The sequence below is a fragment of the Equus caballus genome, chromosome 11 (genome assembly GCF_041296265.1).
Source record: "Equus caballus isolate H_3958 breed thoroughbred chromosome 11, TB-T2T, whole genome shotgun sequence".
NCBI lineage: Eukaryota > Metazoa > Chordata > Mammalia > Perissodactyla > Equidae > Equus > Equus caballus.
In genome coordinates this window covers 19,417,451-19,430,836 of record NC_091694.1, presented here as the reverse complement: position 1 = coordinate 19,430,836, position 13,386 = coordinate 19,417,451, and the positions used below count along the sequence as shown (strand labels likewise).

Genomic DNA, 13,386 nt, shown 5'->3' with positions numbered 1-13,386 from the left:
CTGAGGGCTCGGTTATGTCCGCAATGAATGGAGTGTGTGCTAGGTGCAGGGCAGACTGTAGTAACAGTGGGGGCGGGTGTGTACACACGCGCACAAGCACGCAGAGACCGACGCACAACCAGCCCTACGCAGGCAGAAACGCAGATACACACAGGCGGGTGCACACGCGCGCGCGCGCACACACACACACACAAGCAGACAGGCGGGGGCAGTCACAGATGCAGGGAGGGACTGGCAGACTGGGGCACAGACAGCTCCCTCCCTTCCACAGCCCCTTGTCTCTATCCTCCTCCCCTTCTGCTCTCAGAAAAGCTGCTCCTGCACAGCCTGGAAACTGTAGACTAGGGAGAGGGAAGGCAAGCGTGCAAAGGAGCAGGGGGACAGAGGGGTGGTGATCAGGGGCTGGCGTGGAGGGGGCACCTTTTTGTAACCAGCACTGGACTCCTCCAAGTCGGGCCCCTCCTCAGCGCCACTCTCGCCCTCCTCATCCTTGACCTGGATGCAGTCCTCCTCCTCCTCCTCCTCCTCCTCTTCCTCCTCCTCCTCTTCCTCCTCCAGGTCTTCCTGCGTGCTCTCACTCTCCGTGGACCCTTCTCGGGGTATGGTCAAGGCTCCCTCCCCCAGCAAGGCCTCCTGCTGCTCCGTCAGCTCCTCTTCTGTCTCCTCAGGGTGGGTGGTGGGCTGCCGTGGCAGCTCCCCAGTCTTGGTGAGGATCTGGAAGCACAGCGGAGGGGGCACATGAGCTGGGAAGGGGAGCAGCTGTGCAGCCTGAGGCCCGGAAGGTCTTATCCTTCCCTCCCCTCTCCCTGGCAGCCGCCCAGCCCACACAGAGCTTCTATGTGAATTAGAAAAAGGTAAGGTGGCTCTTCCCATCAAATGCAGCCCAGAGAGTGGCCTAAGGTATCAGCCCCCACTCCCCTCTGCCAGCCTGGTGCCCTCCTGCACCCTGCCCCCGGCACAGCCCTGGACACTCGCTTCTCCCAGCTCACCTTGCCCAGCTGCAGCTGCTGCTGCTTCTGCTTCTCCAGGAACTGCTGGTGCTGCTGCTGCATGACCAGCTGCTGCAGGGCCTGGGGGCTCTGGGGTAGCGGCGAAGACTGAGTGCGGCTCAAGGGCCGGTGCCGCGGGAGCTTGCCCACTGTCCGCATGCTGGTGGCCACGCGTTCACCTGTCACCAGCGGGGACTGCCCGTGAAGTGGCACTGTGGGGTGAGGAGAAGGGAGTAACCATCATTGTTGGGGCACAAGGCACCCCCATCCCACCCTGAGACTCTCCCCTCCTAGAACACCACCACCTACACACTCAGGAAAACCTTGGAGGGGCCTGGAGCATCCTGCCCCCAAATCTGACCCTCATTCTTCCTCCTCCCCACAACTGAACCGTTTCACAGCTCAGAGCCACTGCCTCCAGCAAGCCTTCCTGGATTCACCATTCTCTCCCTCTGATTCGTTTATGATTGCACATATAGTCAAGCACCACATAATGATGTTTTGGTCAATGACAGACCACATACATGACAGTGTTCCCATAAAATTAGTACCAGATAGCCTAGGTGTGTAGTAGGCTGTACCTTCTAGGTTTGTGTAAGGACAGTCTATGATGTCCACACGACGACAAAATCACCTAACGATGCATTGCTCACAGCATGTCCCTGTCGTTAAGTGATGCATGACTGTATAGTCTCAGGCTGTCTGTGAGTGAACAATGACTAGTTCTCCCCAACTGCAACAAGACCTCTGATCGTGGACATGGACCCACCAGGCTGGGAAGCCTAGGGGCCAGGATCACGTGGCTTGTAAGCAGAACCTCTTCTAATGCCACCAGCTACTTAAGGGCTGAGTGTCCAAAGCTGTGCTGTCCAAACCCATAACTGCCAGCCACACGTGACTACTGAGTGCTTGAAACATGGCCTGTCTACACTGAGATGTGCTTGAAGTACGAAATACACACTGGATTTCAAAGACAGCGTGAAACAGAGTAAAACATCTCACTGATGATTCTTTCTATTGATTATATGTTGCAATGATAATGTTCTAGATATAATGAGTTAAATGTTATTAAAATCAATTTCACCTGTTTCTCTTTACATTTTTCAATGTGGCTCTAGAAAACCTTAAATTACACATGCGGCTTGTGTTACATTTCTAGCGGACGGCGCTGCTCGGGAACGTGAGCTCCATCACGGCTGCAGACGTTGTCGAGAACAGCGCCTGGCAGGCTGCAGGTACTCAACAACGTCTGTAGAATGTAGGAGAAATCAATGAAGCCATTGAGGGGAGCTATGACAAGGCAGGAAGGTATCCCTGGCTACTTCTCCCTGATGGTTGGCTCTGCCTTGAGCCCCCAGAAGGGGGCCCTGACACCCCCTCCCTTGCACAGCCACTTGTCCACTCACCAGCAATGAGGGTACTCTGCTGCCGGGCCTGCTCCAGCAGCAGCACATGCTGCAGCAGGGAGGCGTGACCATGGGGGCTCGTGTCGCCCTCTAGTGCCACGCCCAGCAGGCAGCCAGGGATGGAGGATGTGCTCATGAACTTGCCCGTCAACGCGCCACCCTGCCGCAGGGACTGAAGGGCCTGCCTCTCGGCCTCCTGCTGCGATGACAGCTTCGGGGAGGCCTGGGGGTGGGGAGGGGAAACGGAGATGAGGGAGGGGCTTATACTGCTCCCAGGCTTGCCAACTTTGGACTAGCATCCCTCATCTGCCCTCTGCCCACCCCCTAGCTCTGGGCAGAGCCATCTGATCTCCCTTAGGGCCCTGGGAGGACAAAGGCCCCAGCTGAGGACATCCAGGACCAAAGACCTCAACACCAGAGGAATGACGGGGTATGTGCCTCATACTCACAGTGATGTGTGAGTTGGTGACAGTGACCGTGGCCTGCAGCCCTAGGGAGATGTTGGGCAGAGAGGGAGACGTGTAGAGGCTGAACTGGTTGGGGGAGCTGTCCAGAGGGAGGGCCCGGTGCTGGGGGAGCATCTGGGGAGTAGTCGGGAGAGACAGGCATGAGAGAGGCAATGGGAGGCCACCCGGGGCCGAGGCCGAAGGCTCTATGGTGCCCCACTCCCCTAACCAAGTCCCACCTGCGGGAAACTGAGAGATCAGAGCCTTTCAGAGGCCCATGGGACAAATCCCACTTCAGGGCAACAGGTCCCTTCAGCCTGTCCACACAGGCAGAGAAGTCCCTGCTGGGCACTCTCAGCAAGCCAGACCAGAAGGAGCTATCCAAGGGAAAGGGAGCAGCTCTGACCCGCCCGCCCAGCCCTCAGCAGGCCTGTACCTCGGTGGAGATGTTGGGGACTGAGCCAGTAAAGCCATTCTCAGCGATGGTGCTGTGGGAGCTGTTGGGAGAGCTGGGGCCAGAACCTGGCGCGCTGTTACACACGGACGACACTATGGGAGAAATGGCTGTCACCTGGGCCTGCTTGGAGCCACCCCCCAACTCCGAGGCCCTCAGAACAGGAACAGGAGGGGAGCCTTACCTCCAGGCCCAGCCCCTGTGATCTCCACAGCTCTCTTCTTAAAGGTGCTAATGACAGTCCCATCTTTGCGACGCAGGAGGGGACTGCTTCTCCGCTCGGCCACCTTCTGCTTTAGTCTCGAACGCACTTTCAAGTTGGGTTCAGAGGCTGGGGAGAAGGTAGCCGGGGCTTGGATACACCCACACAAATGGCACACACCTGCAACCCAGCCCCTCTACATTCCCACCTCTACTTCCGAGGAGCCACTTCCTAGGAGGCCAGGTTGCACACTCACTCACCTGTTTTGCGGAGGGGGAAGTCATCACGGCTGTCGTAGGGCCCAAGCAAAGGCAGTTTGTAGGAGGGAGGCGTCCCAGGGGGACCGCTCTGGGGAGGGGAACTCTGGTCCAAAGAAGCATGGTGGGCTCCCCTGGGGGGTGGAGGGTAGGATGGAAAGAGATCCAGGTTATCACCCAGCCAGCTGGACCTGCCACTTAGCAATCTACATGTATGAACTATCTAGTGCATATAGGAATAGGAAGTGGCTTCTGGGGAGGGAAGCCAGGAGAGAAACCAGGGCTGGGAGTCTCGTCTCCCAGGAGAGACTGCAGGGCCTGTATATAGCATCATATATGATCAAGGGAGCCCCTTGCCAGCTTGTAGCCAGGCAGCCCCAAGCAGAGCGCCTCTGCGATCCATGCCTGCCAAGGGCCATTACCAGCATTTGGGATGCTGTGGGAGGGAATGGTTGAGGCCGCCTGGCGTGGGCTCCTTTGACTTCGACAGGAGGAATTCCTGGAGCCTCAGCTTCACCTCAGTGCTGGCGATGGCACCTGCGGGACAGGGCACAGCTGACCTGGGTGCTTGGGGCCAGGACCCCACAGCTAGGGGCAGGGGCAGGAGTCCCAGCTGGCCCCAGGAGGCCCCCGGCCTTACTCTCTTTGCTCTTCTCCTTGTTTCGCAGGACGAGCAGCTGCTGCTCCAGCCGCTGCTTCTCCAGCTCCTCCTGCCGTTGCTGTTCCCGCTGCCGCTGCTGCTCCAGCTCCTGCTGCCTCTTGGCTGCCAACATCTCCTGCTGCTGCTGCAGAGGCACAGAGGGAGGGAGGCAGGGTGAGAGAGGTCCAGGGGTGGGGGTCTGGGGAGCCCCCCGCACCCCCCTCACTCACCTTGAGGTGCTTCTGCAGCTGGACCTCATGCTGCCGTGTCAGGTGGTCGTGCTGTTTCTGGAACTCAGCGAACAGGAGCTGCTTCTGCAGCTGCTGCTGCTGCTTGAGCACCAGGAGCTCCTGCTGCAGTTGCTGCTCCCGCAACGCGGGGTCCACAGGGCCTGCCAGAGCACCCCGCAGCTCCACAGGGCTGGGGCTGCCTCCACCCCCGCCCCCCATGGAGCTGGGCATGGCTCCTGGCAGCACCGGCTTCACCTCCACTGCGGGGAGAAGAGATGAGAAGGGGTCAGTGGGCCCCATCCAAGACCCCACGAGACCCTGGCAGTCATGCCTGGGACCCAGAAAGCTACTAGGCAGGACTACTAGACCCAAAGAGAATTGAGAGAGGGAAGTCAAATCCCTCAGCTCCGTGGATACAGCCTTCCGCCTTAATTAAAGGAGGTCGAAGCCATGAACTTCAGTAAGATTATATAAACAAGACTGAAGCACGGTACCTGGAAGATTATGAGTGCTTGACACATAATACCGTCACTGACAGTTAACACCACCAGGCATTTTATGTGAATTACTTTACTGGTGAGGAAACAGGTTTACAAAGGTTTAAGTAACACGACAAAAGACATCCAGCCAGGTCCTTGATGGACCAGGATATGAATCCAAATCCTATGCTTTTAACCACTGTCCTTCCTGTGCCACCTCCTCCACTCTCAACACCACACACTCCCCACCAAGAAGCCTGTACTAGAAGAGAAACTGAGGCACAGAGGTTGGTTCTAGAATGGATGGGATTGGCAGCCAGGGCCCTCAGGAAACCCAGGCCTGTGGGGACCCTCTGGACATCCCTACCCTCTTCCCTTTCCTCTGTCCCACACCAGCTGGGGCAGACAGGGGAGGGAGGGAGAGGTTATGGGAATTGGGTGGGGTGGGAACAGAATGCCTCAGGGAAAGGGGGTGCAGGGCTGCACCAAAGCAGGGACAGAAGGGGGCTGGGAGTCAGACTCGTTTCCTTTGCTGGATTATCTCCTTTCAACAGTTTTATTGTAATTACCCTGAAAATGCCGCTATATATAGAGTGAGCCAAACAGCAGCTGTGCTGGGGGGAGGGGGGAAGGAGAGAATGGGCGGGCAAGCGCAGGGAGGAGGTGGGAGGAGGAGACAGGAAAGGAAAAGGAATCAGACAGGAAGAAGGGTAATGGCAGGAGGGGCTGGAGCTGAGGCAGAGATCTCAGGACTCCAGTCCCAGGGAGAACCCACTGGCAAGGGGAAAGGGGCCGAGGGGCCTGCTGGGTCCCAAGACCTTGGGTCCAGGCCACCATGTGGACAATGGGCCACAGGGAGTGGCAAAAGGTTCCAACAGCTTTGTGGGAGGGCTGAGTCTCGACCTCTTGAGCTCTGTACACTGTCCTCTGGTCACTGACTGTCACTCCCCACCACGGCCCCGCGGTTGCCAGGGCAACCAGGCAAACACCACATCAGCAGGGAGCCCCAAGCCCAGCCCACATGCCACAAAGCCTCCTGAAGCCAGCAGGAAGGGGAAGACAGGCTACCCACTGCCTGGGAAGGAGGAAGTGAGAGAGGCAGGGCCAACCCGTCTTATTTCTTTTCCATTTCTTTCTCCAAAGAAAGCCCTCACTTTCCTCACTCCAGCCCAGGAAGGCCACAGGGAGCTGGGAAGACTTTCTTGTGGCCCACTCCAGCCCAGGCCTGGAGAAGGAAGGACCCCACCATCCTGCTGGCGGCCAGCGTCTCCTGCACTTGTGAGCAGGCCTCTTGCCTAGGCCCCCCACTGCCATCCCTCATTGGGAGTAGAGAGGGAGCTGGGAGAGGGGCTAAGGGCTGAGCTAAGAGAGGCTCCCACAACCTGTGCAGTCTATGGGCCTGGATCTTTCCAGGGAGCCTGCACTGAATGAATGTCACCAAGGCAGGGGCAAGACCTGCTGAAGACCAAGGCCATGCTACCCTCATGCCTGAATAAGGCCTCTGGGACCCACTGGAGGTGGGGATGGAAGGTAACGCCTGGGTAGAATGTCTCTCTTGATCCCTACCAGCTCCTTCTCCCCCCAGTACTGCTAGGCACATTCCTCTGTGGTTTGCCCGCCAGCCACACTGACGACTCTGTGGCCACAAGGCCAGAGCCACATCTGCAGGAGTGGCCAGATGTGGCCAGGAGGGTGGAGTTACACACACACACACACACACTCACTCTCCCTCCCAACCTATGTCCTGCCCTAACACCAGGGGGAAGGGCCCCTAGAAACTGCAAAGGGCCTTTCTAGAGGTGGCCGGCCTGTCCCGGGTACAAAGCAGGGTGGCAGCAAGGAGCCAGCAGCCAGCCTCAGGTCTGCCTGGCCCTGGAAATGCTCAGCAAGGCCCCAAGCTGGCTGGAGATTTATCTGTTCCTAGGCAAGGCTGGCTTGGCCTGTGGCACTCTGATCGCTCAGCCAAGAGGTGGACGGGCTTCAACCTGCTGCTCCCGACTGTGCTGGGGCTGCGGGAGCCGGATGCCAGCGTGCCCGCCCAGGGAAGGGCAGGGGTCCAAGCACTCCTGGCTCCCAGCAGATAACCCCGCTCAGGCTGGAACTGCCGCCAACCATGCTGGCTTCCCTTGCAGGAGCCCTGCAGAGAGGGCACAGGCTCAGGCAAGGGGAATCTCCCACCAGGGCTCCCGCACAGCCACCACTGCAGCAGAGACACTAGGGCCTACACCGCAGCGGGAGCCATAGTCCCATTGGTATGCAAGTGGCAGGGCAGCCAGCAGGCTGTGCCACACAGCCTTGTTCCCATGCAAGCAGGAAGCACGAGCGACTGGAGAATGTTAATCTGCAGGCCCTGTGGGGCCTGGACAGGATGTGACATGCCAGGAGTCTGCCAGGTAGTAACATGGCTCCATCCAAGATGGAAGAGGCCACGGCTGGGCAGCTGGAGTCAGGGAAAGGATAGGGGGAGGCACAGAGCCCCCTGAATGTAGTCTGCTCGGCACAAAACCTAGAGCCTGGCTGGCCTTGCACCCCCTCGTGGATCTGTGCCCTCTGCTAGCTTGGCACAAGCAGAGCAGGTGGCAGTGCCATCAGAACCAAGCACCTGGAAGGGGAAATGGGTGTGCCATGATAGGAGGAAACTCCTGACCGCCTCCTGGTGGACCGAGAAAGGTGGAGGAAAGGGAAGAGAGCGGGCAGAGAGACAGTGTTCCCTAAAAGACGGGCTGGGAGCTCTGGCTAGCAAAGAGCCCCCTGAAAGGCCAGGGGAGGGCTCATGTGGGAGGGCGAGGCCCTGGGTCCTCCCCTAACCCCATGCCTCCTTCTCACAGAGAGCTGTAGGGAACAGAGAGGAAGCCGGAGAGCCGACACAGCAATCTCCTGCAGAGGGAAGACGGAAGGGTCCAGGGCTACCTGCCCCATACTCCACTCCTCCCCAGGGACTCGGACCCTTCCTCCTGGGAGTGGTGGCCTTGGGAACAAATGGCAACACCATCCTGTTCTCTGGCCTTCTGCAGGACTGAGGGACACTGCCTCCATGGAGAAGCCCCTGCCCAGGTAGCTGGGTGGGCAGGGCTACGTATTTCTAGCCATCAGAGTGGCCTCACACTTACGAGGCTCTGGCTCCAAGGGGCCACCCTGCCCAGCTCATGGGCACAACTGGGCAGTGGCAACACCTTAGCGACACTTCCTTCCCATCACTGGGCCTCCCCCATCTCCAGGAACCCCGTCAGCCCACTGGGGGCTCCCACAGCAGATTCTCTGGACAGCAGAACCAGGGACAGCCTGGCTCCTTGGGATATATACAGGTGCTGACGGGGCACTCTGGGACAACTGCCAGCATAGCCCTAGACTAAAAAAGAGTGTCCAGGCAAAGGGAAACTGCCCCCAAGCAGACAAGGGGCTCTGGGACACAAGGAGTAGGTTCTAGTAGCACTTTGGGGAACAGAGGTTCAAAATAAAAAACAGATCTAACTGCCCAGGAGCAAGGCCTCCTGCTCTCAACACACCACAAGCCAGGCCCCAGCTCCAAGCCCTCTCTTGGAGGAGTCACCAACTCCGGAATCCCTGGGAGGCACACCCTGGGAGCAGGGAAATGCTACTTTTCGTTCCCCCTGGAGAAGCTCTGGATGGAGGGGGCAGCACAGGGGTGGACCCACCTCCAGACCTAAGAAGCTAAACATTTGGCTCTAAAAAGACCGTTCTCCCAAGAGCCACCAGCCACTGAAGGCCAGGGTAGGAGGAGGGGTCCAGGGTAGGTAGAGTATGAGGGAGGGGTGCCTTAAGCTGTTTGGAATGTCTACACAGGACAAAACGAGGCCTCTGCAGAAGCCCTGGGGCTGAGGAGCTACCATGGAGAGAGTAAAGGGGCCTGGAGACCATCTGTTTCAGCCCCCTCATTACACAGACGAGGAGACCAAGTCCCTTCGAGAGGCTACGGTGCAGAAGACCCCACCAAGTAAATAGCAGCGACTCGAACCCAGCTGTCCTGACTCCCAGCTCAGGCAGGCTCCCTCTGAACACGGACCTGTGCAGCCTGGCTCCAATTTGGGGCATCCCAGGCCCTCAGTGTGAGCCAGCCCTGGATAACTGCCCTCTGGAGAGCAAAGGGCTGGCAGCCCACCCTAAAGGGCAGCACCTTCCACCAGCACCCACGCCCTCAGGACCCCCCTTGCCAGGCTGGGGAATCAGCAGCATCCTTAAAATCTAATGACCTCATTCTATCCCTCTGGAGAATGGGAAAAGGCTCTTGTCCCTTTCTTGGCCTTGAGAGAATTTGGAAGGGGGCAGGGAACAGCATTTCACACTCCTCCCTATGACGCCGATGACCCCTCCCCACCGAGGACGGTTTCCCATGATCTATTTCTGTGCTCTTACGTGACTAGTGAAGCCAATTTAGGCTCAACAGGTTCCACCGCAATTCAGACAGTATTTCCACATGTGCAAGCTGGGGATGACTCTCACCTAGCAATTTTCACAACTCCTCACGTAACACAAGCAACACACATCACATCATGGTTAAGAGCAAAGACTCCGGCATAAGAGAATTCCAGAGTTCAAGTCAGCTTGCCACTTCATAGGACAAGGCACCGATCACCTCCCCGTGCTCCTGCGGGCATTTGTGAAATGGGAGCAAGAATGGCACCTGCCTCCCAGAGCTGTCAGGCTCAGGAGAGAGCACACGTGCAGAGGAGCTTGGCACAGGGCCTGGGACGGTCTCAGGAGGTGCTAGTCAAGGCTATTATTAATGGCTCCTGACATTTTGTGTGTCCTGGACCCCTTTGGCAGTCTAGTGAAGCCTATGGACCACTTCTAAAGTGCATGAAACAAAATACTTAGAATTACGTGGAGCCAGGTTCACAGACCGCCCGAATTCTAAGGAAGGCAGGCTCAGACCTCTGCCAGAGGGAAGCCTTAGCTCTTTCATTTCAGATTGTCCCAAGGTCGCTCTGTGGTCCTGTCCCAATCAAAGCCCTTCCCGTGAGCCCCACACAACACCAGCTGGAGTGGCCAGCGGCTGGATCCCAATGCTGGAGGAAGAAGCTCTGGGAACAGCCCCTTCCCAACCACAGCACTTGCAGGCTGTCTCTCCTGCCTCGCTGCCTCCACCAAGGGCCACTCTGTCCTCCATGGCTCAGCCCACAGCAGTGGAATCCCTCCTGTCCCTCACAAGCATTAGCTCAGAAGAACATGAGTTTTGGTCCCTGCTCTTGGGGCCCCAGCTCCAAGCAGTCAGAAAGTCTTCCCTGGTATCTAACTGCACTGTGCCCACTGCAGGCAACACCCCTCTCCCCGATACTATTCCACATCCTCCTGGGGCCAGGACTCAGGAGACCCTAAGCCCCTCCTCTCCCAAGGCAGAAGCAATGCAAAACTGACTTCAGAGACTCAAGACATCAGTGCAGGAAGGACCTGCAGATCAGCAATGCAGTTCCCCAGTTGACAGAGGAGGACAGTGAGGCCAGAAATGGAAGAGACTTATCCAATGTCACCTGGAAAGGAGGCGGAGGAGCCAGGGCTTAACCCCAGGCCTTCTGGCTCTTTCTCTGCCTCCCACTGAAAAACAGGAGAACCCTCAAAGGCTGCTCCTGAATTTAACGAGAGGTGGAGCGAGGAGCCAAACTCTCTATTAAACATTAAAGATCCAGGAATCTAGGCAGGGCACCTGGTTGGCCCCCAAACACCAGAGCCCAGGAGCACAGGGGAGAAGGGGGCTGAGTGAATGGAACCCCCAGAAGCTTGGGGCAGATCGTGCCTCTGAGGGACCTTGTGCTCAGAGGAGGCAGAGCCCTGATGGAAGGCACGAAGCGTCTCCCCCTGGTGAAGACAGAGCTAGTCGTCGACCTTGGGCTGCTATCTGGAGAAGCAGCAGACACTTCAGCCCAGCCATTTCCAGGAAACACTTGGGCACCAAGCTAGAGGCGATTAAAAGGCACACTAACCACTCAGAGTCTGCAGCTGTTGCTGGGACTGTTCACTCTGCACCTGGGGTGGCCTACAGGGGCCCCAGGGCAGGGGCTGTGCCTCCATTCCCCCAGCACAACCCAGCCCTGAGCATCCAGCAGGGCACCCTGCCCACCTGCCCACCTGGCCACTTGCCATAATCCCCTGCCCCAGCTGGTTTGGGCACCTGCTCCCCAGCATCTCAAAACATCCTCCCTTCTCCAGACTTCCAGGCTGCTGGGAGCTGGATTTGACTCTGCCTGGGGCGACAGCCTCCCTCCCTCTGCAGGAGGCCCTTCTCCCAGGAGTCCCAAAGCCCACCAAGGCCTTCCAGGGATGCTGGTGACAACCACTGGCAGGCTGCTGGGCCCCATGACCCCTGTCCCCATGACTCCTGTCCATCCAGCCCTTACTCCAAGCATGGTCTGTGTCTACTCACATCAGAATCAGCTGAGATGTGTTTAAAATGCTGGTTCCTGGGATGCCCTACAGAATCTGAACGGGGAAGGCCTGGTATTCTGCATTTTAATACACTCCTTTGATAATTCTGATGCAACTGAAAGTTTGCAAACTACTTTCTCACAGTGTCCCCGGACTGGCTGCACTCATTTTGCTGCCAACCTGACAGCTGTTACAGCTGTGTGTGTGTGGACACAGTTAATCTGATTTCCTGTCTGGCAGCTGTGCAGCAGAGAAGGGACAGCTGAGGGTCTCAGAAACAAGAGGAGGGGATGAGGTAGGAGGGAAAGGGGGCAGGGAAGGCTGAATGGGATGGGGTGTTCAAATTTGTTCCTGAGCCTCTTCTCCCCTTGGGCCAAAATCCCTGCAAGGAGGCAAATAGCTGACCAAGTGGTCCCTAGCATTTATAGAAAACAAAGCCTCCTCTCAGAAACCTCAGGTCTCTATACTTTAGGAGCACAAACTTTGGAAGCACCAAGACAGGCCCACCACATAAGGTTATGCAGGTTGTTATACTGCACAAGGTTATACTGCACAAGGGCACCCAAGTGAAGGGGCAAGTTGGGGGCTGAAATCTAGCCCACGATCCAATTGCTAAGCCATGAACTCTGGCATGAGGTTGTATCTACCTGGAAGAAGGGCCACCTTTTAAAAATTTGCACAAAGGAGCTTTTGTGGAGGATAGTGGTGGCCCAACACAGAGACCTAATCCGAATTCCAGCTGTCACACACTCTGTGACCTTGGGCAAGTTCCTTAACCTCTCTGATCCTTCTCAATTGTAAAACATGGCTATTAATACCATCCTAAAAGAGACAAGGTAAGGAAAGCACCTGCTACCCCTGTCACTTAGTACATTATAATCTTCATTCCCTTCCTACATGAGTCTCGCCCTTCCTTCCTTCCCCACACCCCAACACCTACACACCCACAGACACAGCCAAGCTCGGAATGGTCTGAAGAACATGAGTAGGAATATCCAGGGGAAACCCCAAGACCAAACCTGAGCCCCATGGCACTTCCCAGCATCCACAGCGTCCCTTCCTGGCACAAGCAGGATCACACCCTGCCTCACTTGGGAAGGGAGACTCCTCCTCCGTGCCTGCTCTTAAGATCCTGCACATTGCCCAAGCATCAGCTCCGCCCAGCCCAGGCCAAAGCGGAATCCAGGGCCCACAGAAGGGAGGCAGGGGATCCGCCAGCTCCGCATCCTTGGGAATCCCTCACCAGACTTCAAGCTCCCAGGCTCCCCAGGCCGGTAGCAGGCCTGGGTGAGGGAAGTAGCCACTGTACACTGGGCTGTTTTGATGGAGCTAGGCAGAGACCCCGTTGGTCAAGGAAGACCTCTGATCGCATGAGTGGAAGGTGCGATTTGTCCCCCTCCTCACGCAGCAACAGCAGAGAGTGCCCCGCATCCCTCATGGGCTCTGCCTGCCAAGGCCCTGGCTCCCCGCTGGGGCAACTCACCATAGCTGTCTCCAGTCACCCAGAGGGCCAAACCCCAGAATAGAGCCCAGGAACCCTGCCATCAGCCCTGGACGCCAGCCCCCTCAAGCAATATTCATTCATCCATGTGCCAGGCACTGTGCTAAGCGCTGGGGAACAGCAGACAGCAAAGGATGCCCCTAAAATAGGGTTCCCAAGACTTGCTGCTGGAGTAAGCAAAGAGTCCAGGGTAGACCCCCACCCTGGAAAGCCCCCTTTTCCCCAACCCCTCGTGCTGGGGAGGCCTGGCGACACACACTGCCCAAGAAGTGTCCCTGGACATCTGCTTTTTCAGCCATGGACTTTTGCATCCTGTCTGGAGACTGATCAAGAGATGGGAGAGGAGGCGGGGGGAGGTAGGGGGAACACCAGGCTGCCTGGGCCCTCATGGCCATGTTTAT

The 13,386-nt window shown here is 57.5% G+C and overlaps 1 protein-coding gene and 1 long non-coding RNA gene across 12 annotated transcripts in view; one reads left to right on the top strand and one right to left on the bottom strand.

Annotated features, from left to right (window-relative positions):
- The window catches only part of HDAC5 (histone deacetylase 5), a 35,345-nt gene that overhangs the window by 6,536 nt on the left and 15,423 nt on the right, over positions 1-13,386 (bottom strand). For all 11 annotated transcript variants that reach the window (XR_011423168.1, XR_011423166.1, XR_011423169.1 and 8 more), the window contains 10 exons: positions 4,625-4,884; positions 4,395-4,539; positions 4,177-4,291; positions 3,758-3,888; positions 3,480-3,626; positions 3,278-3,390; positions 2,845-2,976; positions 2,396-2,618; positions 990-1,201; positions 421-714 (listed from right to left, as the gene is read on the bottom strand). Coding sequence is in view for 7 of the 11 variants with exons in the window: in XM_023652439.2 (XP_023508207.1) it covers positions 421-714; positions 990-1,201; positions 2,396-2,618; positions 2,845-2,976; positions 3,278-3,390; positions 3,480-3,626; positions 3,758-3,888; positions 4,177-4,291; positions 4,395-4,539; positions 4,625-4,884 (1,772 nt within the window). In the remaining 4 variants the exon portion in view is untranslated. The remainder of the gene's footprint in view (positions 1-420; positions 715-989; positions 1,202-2,395; positions 2,619-2,844; positions 2,977-3,277; positions 3,391-3,479; positions 3,627-3,757; positions 3,889-4,176; positions 4,292-4,394; positions 4,540-4,624; positions 4,885-13,386) is intronic.
- LOC106783185 (uncharacterized) lies at positions 713-11,594 on the top strand. The gene is made up of 8 exons (XR_001380795.3): positions 713-854; positions 2,149-2,224; positions 2,754-2,825; positions 4,423-4,568; positions 6,247-6,381; positions 6,517-6,633; positions 7,932-8,157; positions 8,908-11,594. It is a non-coding gene; the product is annotated as an uncharacterized lncRNA (long non-coding RNA).